Source organism: Dipodomys merriami, unplaced genomic scaffold (assembly GCF_024711535.1).
Source record: "Dipodomys merriami isolate MVZ:Mamm:240054 unplaced genomic scaffold, mDipMer1.0.p SCAF_8, whole genome shotgun sequence".
Classification (NCBI taxonomy): Eukaryota; Metazoa; Chordata; class Mammalia; order Rodentia; family Heteromyidae; genus Dipodomys; species Dipodomys merriami.
Window position 1 is genome coordinate 19,396,070 of NW_027206401.1, and position 20,196 is coordinate 19,416,265.

At 43.5% G+C, this 20,196-nt stretch overlaps 1 protein-coding gene across 3 annotated transcripts in view; it reads left to right on the plus strand.

Annotated features, from left to right (window-relative positions):
• The window catches only part of Nhsl1 (NHS like 1), a 222,046-nt gene that overhangs the window by 87,610 nt on the left and 114,240 nt on the right, over positions 1 to 20,196 (plus strand). The window contains exon 1 of one of the 3 annotated variants that reach the window (XM_070010587.1): positions 12,256 to 13,124. The exons of 1 other annotated variant lie outside the window; for it this stretch is intronic. In XM_070010587.1, coding sequence (XP_069866688.1) covers positions 12,923 to 13,124 — 202 coding nt within the window. In that variant the 5' untranslated portion in view covers positions 12,256 to 12,922. Of the gene's footprint in view, positions 1 to 12,255; positions 13,125 to 20,196 lie in introns of those variants that run through there. One more of the 3 variants, XM_070010589.1, reaches the window with a different exon arrangement.

Sequence of the window (20,196 nt, forward strand, 5' to 3'; positions counted from 1 at the left end):
TGGCTCAGTAGTAGAGCACTTGCCTTGCATGAATGAGGCCCTGGGTTCGATTCCCAGCACCACATAAGCAAAAAGAAAAAAAGCCGGAAGTGGCGCTGTAGCTCAAGTGGTAGAGCACTAGCCTTGAGCTGAAGAGCTGAGGGACAGTGTCCAGGCCCAGAGTTCAGGCCCCACAACCGGACCCCCCCCCAAAAAAAATTAAAACAATAAAAGGTACTTGTGCTGTTTTTGTGGCAGTTCTTTTCACTTACTCCATTTTATACTTCCTTTCATATCATTCTGTGTCTCACATTATTTTGGGAAGAAAAATGTGCCCCATGACTGGGCAAAATGACATATTTGTTTCAGCATCTGTGTGGTAGATGAAAATTGAATGCCTTTCCTGAATGAGCGAAGCATCTGTCTGTCCATTCCAGCTCAGCTCCCGTTCCCTAACTATGCCTGTGAGATCGCAGTTACCTGCTGTTGGCCTTGGTCACCTTCTATGTGTCCCACAGCACCACCAGCCACATCTCCAAGATGAGAGGCTGCCTGCCACCATCTTGCCCCTGATGCTATGGAAATAACCTACCCGCAATGGAGTGCTGTGGGGTGGGCATATCTTCATGACAACCTGGAGAAGTAAGTCCTGCAGGCTGTGGACATGGGTTTGAGGACCTAAGATGATCAATTATGGATCTCTGGTTCCTTGCTCACTTAGCTGTTTTTGTAGCTAGTTCTAACTATACTTCAGAGGGGTGATGGTGTGGTGGGGCTAGTAAGGATGGAGGTTAGAAAGGGAAATCTGTTGTGCTAAATACCTTCTGTCAAACACAATTGAGCCCATTGATGGAAAGGACCTGGCATTTACTTGGTGTAAGTACTTCATTCTTCCTTCAATTTTCTTTTTTTTTTTTTTTTTTGGGTCTGGTCGTGGGGCTTGAACTTTGGGCCTGGGCGCTGTCCCTCAGCTCTTCAGCTCAAGGCTAGCACTCTACCACCTGAACCACAGCGCCACTTTCGGCTTTTTCTTTTTGCTTATGTGGTGCTGAGGAATCGAACCCAGGGCCTCTGGCATGCAAGGCATGCACTCTACCACTGAGCCACCTTCCCAGCCCCTCCTTCAATTTTCTTTCTGATCATCTGTGTACTTTTTTCTTTTAGAGTAGCATAGGATAGTAACCTAGGGAAAAATGTGTTTCAGCCCCAAATTTCTGAGTATCTAAAGTGTTTTTTTTTTTTGTTTTTTCCCATTGGTCCTGGTGCTTGAACTCTGGGCTTGGGCACTGTCCCTGAGTTCTTCAGCTCAAGGTGAGCGCTCTGCCGCTTGAGTCACAGCGCCACTTCTGGTTTTCTAGTGGTTTTTATTGGAGATAAGAGTGCCATGAAACTTTCCTGCCCAGGCTGGCTTTGAACCGTGATCTTCAGATCTCAGTCTCCTGAGTAGCTAGGATTACAGGTGTGAGCCACCGGTGCCCGGCTCTAAAGTGTTCTTTAGGCTCTGTCTTCTTGGTTTTTCCTGGGGAAATGAGCAGAATGACTTGAAGACTCTGCCGAGTCTGATTGCACAAGGACAGTTTAAGTAGTCAGTATTCAATGAGATTCCCCTCTCTAGCTTTTTAACTTGGAAATCTCAAAGCCATTGGGCAGTGGACAGTGCGGCTTCATAAAGAAGAGAACATATGAAGATAAAGCTGTCTTTGTCTTCTCCATGTTAATTTTTTTTTTTTTTGTAAAGGAGGAAAATGGCTTCTTCAAGCTACAAATAATTAAAATAATTTCTGGGGTTGCAGAAAACCCAAATTATAACGTGAGATTCCAGAAGAGTCAGATGGTAGTATCTGAGCTGCAGAAAGAAATAAGGCTTTAGTAGGCGGGGGTGTGAAGGTGAACAGGCCTTCCTCTTGTGACACAGTTTCTCATGCAGTAAGCTCTGTGGAGCAGCTTTTGTACTGATGGACACACACACGCCAAAATGCTCATATAGATTACAGATTATAGGTAACAATGTCTTTTATGAAGGACAGATTTTTTTTTTTTAAACAGCTAGTCCTGTGTCAGCAATGGCTCAGAAGAACTGGCTTAGAATTTACCAAAAGAAAAGCCGAGCGCTGGTGGCTCACCTCTATAATACTAGCTGCTCAGGAGGCTGAGATCTGAGGATCACAGTTTAAAGCCAGCCCAGGCAGGAAGGTCCGTGAACTCGTCTCCAATAAACCACTAAGAAAACCAGAAGGATGTTGTGGCTCAAGTGGTAGAGTATGAGCCTTGAGCTGAAGAGCTGAGGGACAGTGCCCAGGCCCAGACTTCATGACTGACGCTCCCCCCCCCCCCAAAAAAAAAAGATTTTACCAAAAGAAGTATAATTTGGGGACAGACCATTTAAGTCTCTGATAGTTGTATTTTGAGATACAGTATCCTGTACCCCTTCATTTCCACGAGTATTAGAAAGCTAAACTTGGCAAAGTTGTAAAGAAAATGCGCTTATGGACAGAGCAGTTCTGATAGGCTTAGCCTGTGGGAGAGACACACAGTCACATTGGTTCAGAGGTACTCACTGTGCAGTGCTCCTTTAGTTTCCCAGCAGGGCCCTGGCTTCTTCAGTGCCAGCTTGAGTAGGAAGTCAGCTATTAGTACATGGAAGTACCTTTAAGAATGATTTGGACCATATAACCCTATTTTATGAAATACATGTAAACACAAAACCAGTTCTATGTTTTGGCAATGGAGATGCAGGCGTATAGGAAAAGTGTGAGAAAATGTGTCTGGCAACACCAAATTTAGAAAAATGTTTTTCACAGGGGGACTGGGTGAAAGGATGAACATTTATCTGTAAAGTTTTCCTGTTATAAAAACCTGAAACAAATACAAAAACCCGCTAAAGATTAAGTCTGTGCTGGTTTCTTTTTGAGTTTAAAATAATTCTGAAGGAAAATGAAAAGTTAAGTGATTAGAAGACGTGTGCTATATGCTTAGAGACAAAGTATAGAAAAACGTAGACACCACCTGGTGTCATCTATCTGCCTTTAGTATCTCCTGACAGTGTTTGGATATGTTCTTCTAGCACAGTGCTGTGTCTACACTTAGGGTGTGATGTTTTATGCACTTTCAGTGAAATTATATGTGGAGACATCAGCTCTGCAATGTGCATATTGTAGTGAAGCAGTGTAAAACTAGTGTTTTTTGGACATCGGCACACCAGAGCTGTTTGTGGGTGCTTGCTAAGTACAGAGTCCGGGGTTCCTCTGCAGAGGATCCTGGGGTCTGAGTTTTAACCAGCTTTCTAGCTGTCTGGATACTGATATCTCAACTAAGACATCCTATTAAATTTAAGTGAAATATATGTGTAGATACATGCATGTAGCAGACATGGAAGAAGGGAAGGTAGGAGCGAGGGATGTTCATTATGTTGTCACAATGTTTTAATAAGCTTTATTAATAAAAAGACAAGGCAGTATAGGTAGTTCAGAATACTGGAAAGCCTGTGTCTACCTGGTTGCTGCTGTGATTCTATGCAGGAAGGTCAGATTTGATTCTTTTTTTTTTTTGGTCTGTGTGGGGATTAAACTTAGGCCTGGGTGTTGTCCCTGAGCCATAGCTCCACTTCTGGTTTTCTGGTGGCTAATTGGAGATAAGCCCAGGCTGGCTTGGAGCTGTGATCCTTAGGATCTCAGCCTCTTGAGTGCTAGGATAACAGGCCTGAGCCATGGGTGTCCTGGCCAGATGCGATTCTTTGATCATGACGTCAGTATTGAGCGGGAACTGACCCAGTGCCCGCAGGAACACTGATGATCTTTTTCCACTCTGACTCCTGATTAACCGGGTGGCAAGGACCTGCCCAGAAAGCATGACAGGAAGGACTCAAATCATTGTCATCATGTATCACTGCTGTTGGGGTTTTCTGTGTTTCCTTGGCCCTACATCACTTTAATTAAAAAAAAAAATCATTTATTTTTACTTAATTTTTCCCTGAGGAAAAGAGTTTATGGGTCTGAGGAAATGTAATAATCTGAGGTAATCCAAGGTAATTTATAGTATTCCATCTATATATTTTACAATAATTTAAAATTACTAGACGAGTATCAGTTTTTATTATGCCATGACTTAACCTCACATAAAACCAAAAATATTTTCCATCAACAAAAGTAGGCATTATTGGCTTTAGAGCTGAAATTGTAGCAAAACCTAAAGCAGAAAATCTCAAGGGCTGAATGTCGCAACACATGCCTGTAATCCCAGCTACTCAGGGCCAGAGATTGGGAGGGCTGTAGTTTTAGGCCAGCCAGGGCAAAAAGTACAATCCTATCTTAACCCATAAGCTAGAGATGGTGGTATGTGTTTGTAGTACTAGTCCTAGAGGATGTACAAGTAAGAGGAAGGCCAGTGAGCTTTGGGTAAAAGTGAGAACCCATCCAAAAAACAAAGCAAAAAAGGACTAGGGCATGGCCTAAGGGGTAGAGTGCCTGCCTAGCAGGCATGAGACGTTGAGTTCAAATACAGTACTGACAAAAAGTAAAGGTAAAATAAATAAGTAGTAGTAAATAGAACACAAAAGTAAAAATTTACTTAAGATGTTCTTTTCCCCTCTCCTTTCTTCCCCTTCTCTTCCCCACCCTACTTTCCCCCCTCCTCTTCATTAAACCCATGTCTTCAAGAATGCTACTTAAATATCTGCCACTTGAGCTACACCTCTGTGTGTGAGCATGTGCACGAGCACACAAGTTCTTGATCTCTGGACCTAGGTACTATTCCTGAGCGGCTTTTGCTCAAGGCTAACACGCAAGCCACAGCACCACTTCTGGCTCCCCCCACCCCCACCCCTATGATTAATTGTAGGTAAGCATCTCTTAGACTTTCCTCCCTGGCTGGCTTTGAACCTTGATCCTTAGCTCTTAGCTTCTGGAGTAGCTAGGATTATAGGTGTGAGCTGCTGGCACCCAGCTTGTTTTTTTTTTTTTTTTTTTTTTTTTTGCCGGTGTGGAGCCTGGGCACTGTCCCTCAGCTCTTCAGCTCAGGGCTAGCACTCTACCACTTGAGCCACAGCACCACTTCTGGCTTTTTCTGCTTATGTGTTGCTGAGGAATTGAACCCAGGGCCTCATGCATGCAAGGCAAGTGCTCTACCACTGAGCCACCTTCCCAGAGCCTGTATTTTTGTTTTTGATATAGAGTCTGGATACCTTTGCTCAGGCTGGCTTCAAACTTCAGATCCTTCTACCTCAACCTCCATAGCAGTGGGGACTGCTGGCATGTACCACCATGCTGAACTGTAATTTTTTTTTTAAATTTTGAACCATGTATAAGCCTGTTACATAAGGAAAAGATCTCAGATCACAGCCTCCTGAGTAGCCGGGATTACAGGCATGAGCCACTAGGAGCCTGGCTGATTATAGAATTTTAAGTACTATATAACTGATTCTGTTAATGTCCACTGTTAGAAGTAAAATATATCTGGTTTACTGGAGTCCTAACAGAGTAAGTAAGCACACGTTTCTGACATGTAATGGAAATGTGAGAAAGTCTGGTTACATTAATAAAATGTCTCCTAACCAAACACATCGTTCAGTGTGCACTATAGTGCTGTGGTGAAGGTACTTTGAAATAGAGTGAACTCTTAATTTTTATTTTTTGGCCAGCCCTGGGGCTTGAACTCAGGGCCTGGGCACTGACCCTGAGCTTCTTTTGCTCAAGGCTAGTGCTCTACCATTTGTGCCACAGTGCCACTTCAAGCGTTTTCTGTTTATGTGGTACTGAGGAATCGAACTCAGAGCTTCATGCATGCAAGGCAAGCACTCAACCACTAAGCCACATTCCCAGCCCTAAACTCTAGGAGGTCATTTATGGTTGACTGAAACTTATCTAACATCTACCAGGAAAAAATGAATTTAAAAAACTTTCCACTGTTCCCCACCTGTGTGGAGTACAGTATGGACTTTTCCAATTTTTGCTCTCCACACCAGATTCCAGGCTAGATTGTTACATTCTGGACTTTCAGGGAATGGAAACAGATTAGGTAAAGTATCGAGTCTGTCAGTTAATACCCTTTCTTTCTTTTTCCCTTCTCATCATGAAGCAGTAGGACTATATGAATAATGGAGTTTTATTAGTAACCTCTTAATTCAGACTATATTTTTATTGCCAGCCTGAATCTTACTTTTTGGAATTTAGTGATAAAGGAATGATCATGGTAAAGGGCTAGTTTTCTCCTTGCTTAGAAAGTAAGATGGCAAGAAAAGGCTGAGATGGAAATGAGTGGATGGTTCCATTGTTCACCTTTCACCAACATTGGATGCACACTGCCTGTGGGTGAGGTACTGCCTTCAGCAGGTGCTACAGTCCAGTATTGTGCTTATTCAAGGGTGCTGCAGTTACTGACATCAACCCAGCAGGTGGACAGACTTCCAGACCCTCAGCCAGACTCTGCAATTTAATGTCACTTGTGATTGATGTGCTGCACACATTTTGCAAAACAACAACAACAAAACCCTCAAAACAAAACCTAAGTGAGTAGGTAGAAGAATTACTAACTACAACCTTCATTGGAGTGATACTGGAAGTCAAGATATTACAAGGTTTCCTTATTTGGGAATTTAGTTTTAATCTCAGAGTGTGTTTTGCCTTTTGTCTTCTTTTTCTTTGGTCTGGAGGTTTGAAGTTGGGACCTCAGGCTGGCTTGTAGAAGAAGAATCTGAAGAACTCTCAGTGTAACAGGGTCTCAGTGTAACAGTGTAAGCTGGGTCTCCTGGCTTGTGATGCCCGGCACAAAAATTGTTTTTGTCATTATTACCGCTCACAGGTCCTGGACAGTCACACATTCTGGCAGTGCTGACAGTGTCTTCTTCCTCAGGGGACCCGGGGCAGTGAAGTGCTGCCATATTGCTTCTGTACCGAGTGATCCCATGGGCCAGTGTGGTGAAGGCTCCAGGTGTCAGATCTGAAGGGAACCCTTTTCAGATATGCAGATACTGAAGAGTGAGCTCAGGCTTGTGATGATGCATATCAGTATCTGTCTCCATCTGAAAAGAAACACAACTAGTCATGGAAACATACCCAGCGGGACTTCTACATTCAGACCTTTTATCCCTGAGTGGCTTTGAATTTGATGTCCCTCTGCCTCTCCTCTTCTGTGAGACTACTGGCATGTATCACCATGCCTGCCACATTTCCTCCTTTTAAACATTTCCACAGTGGCAGGTGAATCAAGCTAAAAAATAGGACCAGCTGTGAGGAGGAAAGTCGCCGCTGTGTTTTGTTTTCCATTACTTCTTTCTTGAGTGCAGTCAGTCATTTTTTTGTGTGTGGGGGATGTCTCTTACCACGAGGAGAATTTAGGGTGCTGTGGGAGTTGGGGTTCTGTGAATTTTTTTTATTTTTTTAGATTTACATATCTGGTTTAATTATTTACTTTTAGATGTTGAGATAAGCTTTTATTATCTTGTGTACAAATTACCTCATAGCAAGATTTCTACTAGAAGCTGCTTTTAAATTATTCACGGGAAGTGACAGTTGGAAATCCCCGGGCACCCTGTCCTGGAAGTTAAAAGTCCCTGTGGGTTGTCTGGGAGATTCTGGTGATAATTTGTAAGAGCCACTCTGCTGCTCCTCCGGGCACTGGGGCTTAGAACATGACACAGTGTAAGTGAATGTTGTTGCTGTGTTTGGGTCTGACCCCCCAAGTCTTGCTCCTCTTCACTTTGTCTTCATGTTCTTTGCCCCACTCCCAGCCACACCAATCAGTCCCATTAACTCCATTACTTGGGGGCTACACACCATTGATTTTTACAGTCAAGGAGGTCTCTGCCTCCTCCTATGTTCCAGAGAGTAGAGAAGGTACACAGGGAAATTAAAAGTCACCATGCTCATTTGAAGGCTTTGAGGCAAAAAAAAAAAAAAAAAAAAAAAAAAAAATCCTACAAAAACAACAAAAACTGATGGCACTTGAAATGAATTCCTACTCTTGGCTGGCATTTTACACAGATGGCAAGTAGTAGAGCAATTACATGCCTGATCGGTGGAGGGGTTTAATCCTATATCCTGTTACGTTTAACAGTTTTTTATTACATCAAAAACTTTCAGTAGAGCTAAACTCCCTTTTAAGGATGCTGGTGGATGTTGAAACATGGAGCAAAGATCCAAATATATCCAATCCCCCTATTGACTCTTGGTAGAAATAGATCAGTCTCTCTAAATTAATAGACATTGACTCAGGAAGATGATTATAGAATTTTCTCTGATAATTTGTTCTAGTGCCTTCCAGTTTTTATCAGGAAAGTTCTTTAATTTATACATAAGATTTCTTTAATGTACTACTTAAAGCATTTCTGAAATACATTTTCAGAACTGTAGAGACATATACGTGCCCCTCTGGGGGTAAGGACTTAACATAAAAGCGGCACTCAATTATCAGCCTTGTAGAGATCCACCTGGGGACCATTACCCAGCCGTTTCAACCTTTGGGCTAAAGGACAAGGTGCTGGGGGGTGGCAGCTGGGACTGGTGCTGGTCAGTCAGCACAGCTCTGGTTTCGTTTGGTAAGGCCTCTCAGGATCCCACCCCACATGTCTGGAAGCAGGCTGGTGTCTGGGCAGAGTGGTGAAGGGCGCAGTTGTTGGCACATGTAATGACAGCAGAAGTTTCAGTTTGACAGCTTGATGGGGAGAGGGGAGAGAGAAGAGCCCAGCACAGTGAGTAAAATCTGTCAGCACGGCTGTCTGTTTGAAAGATCAGGGTTGGGTCTCTTTTTTTTTTTTTATTGTAGGTGTTCATATTTAAAAAATGGTTACTTTGAGATGTTCTGTTATTTTGAAGATTCTGGCTGATGTTAGGTAAGAAGACCAATTATTCCCTAAAAGTAAAGCTATCCCATAGCATGGTTCCTGTGATACTTATACATGAATGCTTGGCGTACATACCTGAGGTCCTGCTACTGAGCAGTGGCTGTGTATGGCTCCAGGTTGATAATCAGATGATTAAAATACGTGGGTTATTGGATTGATAACATACTGTGTGAATGAAGCATCCCACTTATGGTTTTCTAAGCAATCCGGGGTACATATGTAATCTGCATGGTTAAATCAAAGTATTTCCTGCAGTTGTTACACAAAGATTTAATAATAATCAAAGGTCAACAAGTCAGAAGCATGGACTGGCCAGTAGAGAATTGGTTATATTGCTTGCACATGCGTTGCTAGGTCTTGAGATTGATGAGAGCATGATTCCTCCAAATGCAGAGTTTATCAGTTTTACTTTTAAGAAGTTTGCTTACTTTTAAGATATAATTATTTCAAATAACTTCAACTATGATCTTCAAAGTAATCAATCGATCTAATTTAAGGGAGAGTCTTGAGTACTTTTTTCTGTCAGTCATGGAACTTGAACTCAAGGCCTGGACACTGTTCCTGAGCTTTTTAGTTCAAGGCTCTACCACTTTGAACCATAGCACCACTATCAGTTTTCTGGTGTTTAGTTAGGGATAAGTGTCTCATGGACTTTCCTGCTAGGACTGGCTTCGAACTATGATCCTCAAATCTCAGCCTCCTTAATAGCTAGGATTGCAGGTGTGAGCCCCTAGCACCTGGCTCTTGAGTATTGTTTCTGAATGGGCCAGTTAGTGTTTGTGGTTTCTTGTAGTGAATTTTCCTTTCTTGAGCTCCTCCCCCACCCCCATTTGCTCCTTCCTAGATGTGTACAGAGGTGGGGTAGGGGCTGGAAGTATACACTGGTCACTAGCTCTCCAGTACACCTGTGCTTGTATATGTGCACAGTACAAGAAGGGTGATTGAGGAAAGCATCCAGCTGCATGCCTAGTCTATTGGAAAGAGCACAGAATTTTAATTAATTGATTGATTGATTGTATTAAGCTCAGATCTTTCTAAATGCAGAGTAAGTTTTTCAGAGGATTGGGTTACTTTGGGGTCTAGAGACTCAGGTAATAAAGTGGTAGACAGCATTGAAGTGTTTATATATTTTCAGCTGAGATACCGTATATGCATATGTCTGTATGTTTGAATGTTCCCAGAATTTGAGATTCTCCTTCCTCAGCTTCTTGAGTGCTGGGTTTACATATGTGCACCACTGTGCCTGGCTTAGTTTTACGTCACACACACACACACACACACACACACTTACTTCAAGTAGTTTTAAAAAGGATTTCAATTGAACAAGTCAGAATATACCTTTAGATCCTTCCTTCCTTCCTTCCTTCCTTCCTTCCTTCCTTCCTTCCTTCCTTCCTTCCTTCCTTCCTTCCTTCCTTCCTTCCTTTCTTCTTTCTCTCTCTTTCTTTCTCTCTTTCTGTCCCTCCCTCCCTTTCTGTCCCTCCCTCCCCCCTCCCTCCCTCCCTCCCCCCTCCCTCCCTCCCTCCCTTCCTTCCTTCCTTCCTTCTTTCCTTCCTTCTCTTTCTCTCTCTTTCTCTCTCTTTGTTTCTCTTTCTGTCCCTCCCTCCCTCCCTCCCTCCCTCCCTCCCTCCCTCCCTCCCTCCCTCCCTTTTCTTTTCTTCCTTCCTTTTCTTTTCTTCCTTCCTTTTCTTTCTTTCTTTCTTTCTTTCTTTCTTTCTTTCTTTCTTTCTTTCTTTCTTTCTTTCTTTCTTTCTTTCTTTCTTTCTTTCTTTCTTTTCTTTCTTTCTTTCCTCAAGAGTAGTACTCTACCTCTTAAGCCACAACTTCACTTCCAACTGTTTGATAGTTAATTGGCGATAAGAGTCTTACAGACTTTCTTGCTTGGTCTGCCTCAATCCTCAGCTCTCAGCCTCCTGAGTAGCTAGGATGATAGGTGAAAGCTAGTGGCACCTGACATTATTGTACAATCTTGAAAGTGTCTTTCAGTCAGAAGATATCCTTAGAAGTTTGAACTTTGAGGTCAGTCATTGGTATTCAGTACAATTGTGACATTTTCCCCTGCATAATAGTGGCCAAAGTGGACTGATTATTTTAGTGTAGAGTGGAAGCAGGCCCAGAGCAGATGGTGATGGTAAAGCTCTGATCCAGCAATGTGTGGCATCACACATATGATTACTGTCTCTGTTACTGACTATGCCATAGGGTATGCACTCTTTCCCTGAGAGTCTGCCTGTCTGTTACTTGAAGGGTATAAACTACACGATCCCTTGAAGATTCTTTTAGCTTTTAACTGAGTCAGCATTGGTACTACCTGTCTCTGTGCCTGTTTTCCTAGTATACTGAGATGTCTGTTCTAGGAACATCTTGTTCTCCCTTTACAAATGTCCCAATCCTTGTGATCATGTAGAAGCATTTTCTTACAGTCCCACTGGACTGCAGTATATGTGTGATACCAAGACCTATTTTTATAACTTTTAATCAATTTATTTTCAAGCACATTTGTTAGTCAGTAAATGAGCTGAATGCCAGACAAAGCAAAGTACAGAGGACCTGGTCTCTTACTTGTTACTTGCTCACGTTATGCACCTTATGCTGAGTTTCACATTGGGGAAGGGAATGGTGATACAGGTGTCAGTGGTGGAAAGGACTCTTAATAACCCTAGGACCAAGCCATTATGCTGGCTTATGGGAAGGGCTGTACCCAAATGCATAGCAAGATCTGGTTGTAGATGATTTGCATAAGAGGCTAGGGATTGGGCCTGCAGCTAGTGGCTCTAGCATGGTTCTCAGTCTCATAGTTCTCAGTACAATTCCCTTCTGATGGGATGATCTTTCAGAGCTGGAGAAGGATGACCCCAGAGGCCAGCCAGAGGAGGTTGTCCTTCGCCCTGGTGCTGTTGGCGGTGGGTGGGAGAGGTTAACAGGTGCATGTGTGGCTGCTTTTCTTCACCTTGGCTGAAAGCTGGGAGCAAAGTAAGTGCTGTCATTTTATCCTCTTGGAAGTGTATTTAAATGATGGCAGTTCCTACCCCCACCTAGAGAGAGAGAGAGAGAGAGAGAGAGAGAGAGAGAGAGAGAGAGAGAGAGAGAGAGAGAGAGAGAGAGAGAGAGAGAGAGAGAGAGAGAGAGAGAGAGAGAGAGAGACTGTACAACACATTAAGATCCCTTCCCAAAATTGCACCTTCCCAAGCAGAGTCTGAGAACTCTTGATGTTTAGATTTCCCCAGACGTTTTGCCTTCGGCCTCAAACTTGCCCATCCACAGTCGGGCTGGAGTTCAGAAGTTTGCCCGGCCTCGGAAGTGTGGCCGCGGAGGGGCGGGGCCCTGGCTGGCCAATGAGGGGCCTCCTGGGCCGGCAAGCCTATCATCTTTCCCCGGAGCGCTCACTCTGTAATCCAAGCGATAGCCACGCAGCCTGTTTTATTGTTTGTGGAGTCCTGTGGCTCCCGAGCGCTTCCCAGACGAGCCGGGGCTGGTGGGCGGTTTATGATTCTGCGGTGGGCCGGGTCAAGTGGGCCGAGCCCTTTTGATTTCTCCCAGGAAACCTGTATGGGTGAACTTCAAACGGGGGGCGCGCCTGCTGCTGGATCTGTTCTCCGGGGCGAGGAGTTCCTCTTCTACACCCGAAGGCTGGCTGGCTGGCTGGGGAGGAGCGATGCCGGGGAGAGGCATAGGATTACAGTCGGGGATGCTAGGGATGCCCAGGAGCCACACCTTGGCCCTGTTCTGCACAAAGTCCCCACAAGTGGGCCTGAGATGAGCCCCACCCTGCTTCGTTTTTAAACTTGTAATTATTTTATTTTATTTTTTAAATCTGTGGATATTCTCAGCCCAGAAGCTGAGTATCACAATGTGAGGAGCGTGCAACATTTATTTTATTTCCTATTTTTGACGTCCTAATGGTTCCTTTCCCCCTTTGCCTGTTCAGTCTTGCACGGTGCTGAGCCTGACTCTCAACATTGTCTGAGTAAGAAAGAGGAAGAAAAGCTCCTTTTCCTGCAAGGATCCCTTGGCTAGTTTTAAAACCCTGAGCTTTTTTTTTTTTTTTTTTTTTTTTTTGGTCTGGGGGCTGCCTTTTGTCTCTGGTGGATGTTGCGTTGAAAGAAGATGAAAAAGGAGGGCTCGTCAGGGTCCTGCAGACTCCAGCCACATCCAGGCTCGCTCTCCCGGGCTGCGAGCTGGATAAATTTCTCCTCCTTGTCCAGGCAGACAAAGAGGTTGTTTCGCAGCGATGGGGAGCTGTCGGTTTGTGGGCAGCAGGTGGAAACGGATGATGACAACTGGATATACAGAACCCAGCCCAGAAAAGGTGACTTGACTTTTCTTTGTAAATATAATCATTAAAAAAAGCTTATTATAATACAATTCTTTGTTTCCATCAACTGATTTTCCTGTCATAATTTTTTTTTGCCCTTTCAGGAGTTTCATTTTGGTCCGCATTTGTGTTGGAATTCAGCATCATTCGTTTGCTTACATGCCTCAGCTAAAAATGCCCTTCCAAACTAGATTCAGGGTGAGACTGTGTTGCTTCTAAGAGGGATTAAGTAGCTGTTACCTGCCCTCAGCAAGCACTCTTCCTCCTTTCCTCCCTCCCTCCCTTTCACCTCTCCTCCCTTCCAACTCCTGTGAGTTGGATAAAGTTCAACTGGGAGAGACTCTGCTTATGGGACTGGGAGCGTTTTCTTAAACTATATTGAGAAAACTTTGAGATGGAGTCCCTTTGCATGTTTCCTCTAAGAAAGTTAATAAGTTGAATGACTGAATTAGACAGGTGCTAGTATGGAGTCTTGACACAAGAAAGGGCTTAGCTTTGATATTTTGGCCAAAAAGTGTTTTTGACTTCCTCCTGTTCTCAGGATTGGCATATTTTGTGTCCTTTAAGGGGAAGGAAAAATACCTAATTGTGCTGGGAGAGAGGGAAATACTTCAATATTTCTTAGCACCGTCTGTTTTATCTGTAGAATTTCTAAGCTCTTCCTCTGTGGGGACTGAATTAATTGTTAAGCTCTAAAATGGTTTCTCCCCTGCCTAGTAGGGCAGCACTGTTTAAGAATTACAAAGGAGCCCAGTGCAGGGATTGTTCTCCTTCCTTATCACATTCCTCTAGGCCTAGAGAAACCTTGTGAATCTCTCAATGACCTGCTCTTTCTCCTCTGTTGGGAATCAAAACTGCTGAAATGAAAGACAGTCAACTAAACTGACTGTGCTGCTGGGGACCATAATTACTCTGTGCAGACTGATGATTCAAGGTAGACCTTGTGGGGGGGGGAGAGATAGCTATTTGTGCTTGCTTATTAAACTGTAGTACAGGAGTGCTCTGTGAAGGTATTAGGTTTATTAGGTCAAGTAGGTGGTGATACAGTCAGTGCTTGAATTTCCTCCTTTTAGTTCAGATGCTACATGGTTGCCAAGCTTTAGAAGTGACATTTGTGCTTTCTGGCTAGTGCCTTGTAGTTTAGTAAGTCCATGAACTTTACTTTTCTAAATCAGGAATGAGCTGTGGTTTTGGTAAATGGTTGGGTTTCAGTGTTTGAAGCAAAAATGTTTGTAGGGTGGATACAGTAGTGCTGTGGTTGTACAAGGGTGGAGTTTTGATTCCCTTGGTCTTTGCCAAAGGTGGCTTCTTAAGGCTTGTGTTGCTTTATATTACCACTGTCAAGTTGTTGTTGAAGACTGTGTGCATCTGAGTATGTGCCTTTTTACCTTCCATTGTAGAGGGCTCATCAAAATTAACATTAAATGGAAAGGTACTGTGAATTTGCATGCACTGGTTTTGGTTGGGAAATGAGGCAAGTACTGTACACTTGAGTTGTGGAAAATAAAGAAGTCCTTGTAAAGAACTGGGGAAACTTGTAAAGGGAGGGAGGGCTTGTTTATGCAAGAATACAAAAGATAGTAGTACCCTGTATCTCTTCCTGCAGTAGCCTAATGAGGGTAAATGGAGGGGTAATACAGTGTATAAATTTATATACTTCGACATGGAGTATGAGAGGATCCTTCACAACTTGCCAGTGTATCAGAACCCATGGTATTAGATTTAGCTTTTGCATTTGACTTACAAAAGAGGATTCATTCCTATCTTGGACATAGTCTGTCTCAGGGATGTGTTGTGACAGTTGGCCTTTATTCCACATAATTCTTTCCTTGGGAGAAAGGTGGAAATGACCTTTGTTTATATTAGCCTCTCAAAAGCTATGTAAGTGTGTTTTCTTAGGAAACTCAAAGAAGTTTAAACTCTAGCCAAGATTATAGACATCATTCTGATACCACTATTTTTTGTGTGTGTGTGTGTATTTAAAATGTTACCAGATTAGTAGTGCCTCCCGTTTACAATCCCAGATAATTCAGCAGGTGAGATTGAGAAGATAAATTGTTCAGTGACAGCCTGGGCAAAAAGTTAGCAAATACCTTCCCTCTATCTCAACAAACAAACCAGGCATGTGGTTCACCTCTGCAATCCCAGCTGTGAGGGAGATGGTAGGTAGGAGGATCACAGTCCAAGACCAGACAGGTAAGACACTACCTGAAAAATAACAAAATCCAGAAGAGGTGGGTGCTGACTTAGTTCAAGTGGTAGATTATCTGCTTAACAAGCTTGACACCCAGACGTAGACAGTACTGCCCCCAAAACAAAAAAACAACAACAAAAGAAAAGTTACCAGAAGATAGGTGTTGCTATCTCCAAAGGAATCACTTGAAAGTGCTTTGATTTTTATTACAGCACAGCCTGTCTCAAAACTCTCTTGTATTGACATTTGCACACAGGAAGGGAAGAATGAATTGAGTAAGGGCAAAGATCACAGTTCTAAAAGAGTATAAAAAAACTTTTTCTTGAAAGACTTATTTCAAAGCATTCTATTAGGGATGAAGTTGTTGTGGGGCATGGTGATGTGTATAGGCCCTGGTGTTGCGTATACCTGCAATCCCTGTGCTTGGGATGCTGGAGGATTTTGAATTTCAGGTAGCTTAGGATACCTAGCAAGACCCTGTCTCAAAACCAGAAACAAACTTTGCCCACACAGAAAGGAGCAGTCATCCATTCTTACAGTCTTAGTGTGATGTGACCCATTGCCATAGTGGATGATGTTTGAACCTAATCATAAATTCAAGGGTATAAGGTTTATCTTCTTAAGAGATTCAGTGACTCCTCCTGAGTGATTGCTTTCATCAGATGCTTGTATAGTTAAAAAGAGGAAGGGAGGATTGTAGATGAGACTGCATATCTTCCCCCGTGGAGTTGGGAGACAGAAAGTCTTCCTAAGTACTGTGTGAAGAATATAAAGACACACAGGACTGAAGTCTTAGGCTTTATGCTTATAATGGAGAAGTAGCTGAGCCAAGCAAGGGAGGAAAAGAAGGGTAACATATGTGGCAAGGAGATGGTCTATCTGGAACATCTTCATGTGTTCTATGGTCTTCTGGCTGCTAGTGCTAACTTGAACATTATGTAATGAGCAATTTCTCTCCTCCTCCCCCCCCCCCCCCCCCCCATTGGTATGGGATTTGAACTCAGGGACTGGGCACTATCTGAGCTGTTTTGCTCAAGGCCAGTGCTGTACCACTTAGACCTACAGTACCACTTCTGGTTTTCTAGTGGTTGATTGGAGATAACAGTCACATGGACTTTCCTGCCTGGGGTGGCTTTGAACCACAATCCTCAGATCTCAGCCTCCTGAGTAGCTAGGATTACAGGCCTTGAAGTATCAGCACCCAGCTAAGCAAATGCTTCCTTACCAGCTCTCAAGAAGGTTCTGGGGGAAAACTAATGGCTAGCAGTATTGTTTGGTGCTTCCCTTCCTTGCTAGTAAAAACCTAAAGAGGTGGGCTAGTAAGTAGTGGGGTACACTCTCACTGAGCAGAACATGTTTGTTGTATTCCTCCCCTGCTCTTCATTTAGCAGGGCAGAGGTGTGATCGATGATGCTGGCATAGGCAGGTCACACACTAGCAGTGACAGACATGCAAAGCCTGGTTTTAAACTGTGTGTATGTTCTCTCCTCTGGATTTTATCATTTGGACTTAGTAGCATTACCAAATCTGACTCATTTGGATTTCAGTATCTACTGTCTTTCCTAGTGACTTCAAAAGTGTCTCAAGATAGAGCTGTGGCTGTAGCTCTACAACATGTGTGGTGTGCATTAGTGTGCAGCTAAGCCCTGGGTAACATCCCCACATCCTCCTCCCCTCTCCCCCAAAAGAGGGCCAGAGGATGACCTTAGTAGGTTTAAAGGATAATGAAAAATCCATACAGCAGATAATCAGTTCTTGCGGGTGGAAGTTGGCTGTACATAAAGTAATTCCAACCCTTTAGAAAACAGGCTACTTTGTTAACAATTAATTTAGATTAATAATGACTTCAGGTATTATAATGGAGAGAAAAGAGTTGGAAGTCCACTGCTAGCAAGTTGAGGCTCCCATTTCCATGTAGATAATAGTGCCTTAGTATTTGTATTTTAATGATAAAATCTTTAAAATGATGAGACTGAAAAGTATAGTTTGCGATCCTTATGGAAACCAAAAGAGCCTTGGTAGCTGTTGTTAAAGTAGCATTCCACATTTTTGATTGTAACTAAGTTTTGTTTATTGCAAGGCTTACTTTATGTTGAAAAAAGCAAAATGGATTTATTTTTGTTGTTGTTGGTCATGGGGCCTGAACTCTGGGCCTGGGCACTGTCCCTCAGCTCTTCAGCTCAAGACTAGTGCTCTACCACTTGAGCCATAGCACCACTTCCAGCCTTTTCTGTTTATATGGTGCTGAGGAGTCAAACCCAGGGCCTCATGCATGCAAGGCAAGCACTCTACCACTAAGCCACCTTCCCAGCCCTGGATTTTTTTTTTTTTTTTAAGCAGAAGAGATAAGATGAATACTCTCATGCAGCAAATGTGTTTGGTCCTTTCTCAGCTTCCTACAGAAGCTAACATCTGTGAAAGGGAAGAACAGTGAGTGCCACTTAGTATTTGATCTGCTCCAAATGAGATTGCCCTTTGATGACCTGGGATTGTTTCATTTTTCTGGAGTTAGCAGTCTCGGTCCATTTTTGGTAATTAAGTTGTACAACTTTACTGAAAAGATGTCTTGTTTAATATCATTTCTTTTAAAAATTGTGGACTTGTTTAGAGAATTCTAGTCTACTAGAAACAGCTGAAAGAAAAGCAGTTAAAGAAGTAACTTGTTGCTAGGCTCCAGTGGTTCACACCTGTAATCCCAACTACTTGGGAGGTTGAGGTCTGGGATAATCAAGGTCAAAAACCAGGCTGATCAGAGAAGTCCACAAGACTCATCTCCAAAGTAACTAGCTGAAAGCCTTGCTGGTGGTGTGGTTAAACTGGTAGCACACCAATTAAATGAGCAAGCAGAGCAAGTATTAAGGCCCTGGAGGAAAAAGTAACTACTTACCATGGCATATGCTTGGAAGTGAGCAACTTGGGTCCTTTTCTACTTTATGTAGTTATTAAAATGTTTCTGTAAACTTCTTTACAAATAGTTCTAAAAAGAATCTTCAAAGACCCTGAATATTTATTTAGGATTCATTACTCTGTCCCTTGCACTTACTATGGAATGCATTATATTTGCACATAATTTTTTTTTCTGTTTCAACTATAATATTTTAAAAATCAAATTAGTTTTTTTTTGTTGTTGTTGTTGTTGTTGTTGTTGTTTTGGGTCCAGTCGTGGGGCCTGAACTCTAGGCCTGGGTGCTGTCCCTCAGCTCTTCAGCTCAAGGCTAGCGCTCTATCACTTGAGCCACAGCGCCACTTCCAGCTTTTTCTTTTTTGCTTATGTGGTGCTGAGGAATTGAACCCAGGCCCTCATGCATGCAAGGCAAGCGCTCTACCACTGAGCCACCTTCCCAGCCCCTAGAGGTTTTTTTTTTTTTTTTTTTTTTTAAAGCACTATATTCTATCTAATACTCCAGCTCACTCTAGTCTTCTAGTATTATCTCCTGGTGGCCTACTGTGTTTGTACCCCTCTATGCATCCTCAGAGTTTATATAGTTACCAGCTCTTAACTGGCCTTCTAAGTGTCCCTCTGCATTTCCCTCCCTCCCTCCCTCCCCTCCCTCCCCTCCCTCTCCTCCCTCCCCTCCCTCCCCTCCCCTCCCTCCCTCCCTCTCTCCCTCCCTTCCTTCCTTCCTTCCTTCCTTCCTTCCTTCCTTCCTTCCTTCCTTCCTTCCTTCCTTCCTTCCTTCCTTCCTTCCTTCCTTCCTTCCTTCCTTCCTCGCTCCCCCCCCCCCCTTCTTCTTTCTTGTCCTAGGGCTTAAATTTAAGACCTGTGTTCTTGCTTAGCTTATTTTGCTCAAGGTTTGCAGTGTACCATTTACACTGTACCTTCACTTTTGGCTTTTTGTTGGTTACTTGGAGCTAAGAGTCTCTTAGAATTTCCTGCCTGGGCTGGCTTTGAACCACAGTTCTCAGATCTCAGCCTCATGAGTGGGAGAATCATATGTGTGAGCCACCATCGCCTGGCTATCCTCTCTTACTTCTCCAGTCTAGTCCCACTTTGGTCCATCCTTGAATCTCTTTATAAGAGTGATCTTTCTGAAATGAAAATGCAGTTGAGGGGCTGGGAAGGTGGCTCAGTGGTAGAGCACTTGCCTTGCATGTTTGAGGCCCTGGGTTTGATCCCTCAGCACCACATAAGCAAAAAGGAATAAAGCCAGAAGTGGCGCTGTGGCTCAAGTGGTAGAGCGCTAGCCTTGAGCTGAAGAGCTGAGGGACAGCGCCCAGGCCCAGAGTTCAGGCCCCACAACCGGACCCCCCCAAAAAATGCAGTTGAGTTACCTGCCTATTGGAGGTCCTCCTCTGGGTGCCCTAATCCTTCTAACTGAAGGATTACACATAGCATGTAAAACTGTTAGTCTTTCACAGCACTAGGAACTTGCATTGCCCATTTCCTCCCTGTGCTGGGCCTCCAGCCCTCTCCTTTGCCTCAACCTTCCAAGCTCACTTTAAATCTCTGGGATGTCTCCCTTAATCCACTCAGCGCAGAGCAGGTTCCTTCCTTCTCTGTTGTTTCTCTACTTTCTTCATCCCTCTGTAATTGGGTATATCATACACTGGATTATATGTATTTGCTTGTGTGTCTCTCTGGTGAATGAGACTGTGAACTCTTTAGGACAGAGACCCAGCTGCACTTAGATTTTGCGAGTCTAAGTGCTGGTTAAATAGTTGCTGAAGAGATCATAACTCATCAGCCCCTGCTAATGGTGCTCTTTGCTCAGGCTGATATGCCACCTTTTATCTGAATTTGGCTGCAAGAATGGTGGACTGCAGGTAGCACTGTGTGCTTAGTATCTTCTGAATCTGTCCCCCGCCTTGGCGCCCCCCCCCCCCCCAATGGAGCAAAAGAGAGGATTTGCTTTCAGTAGCACAATTTTGGTG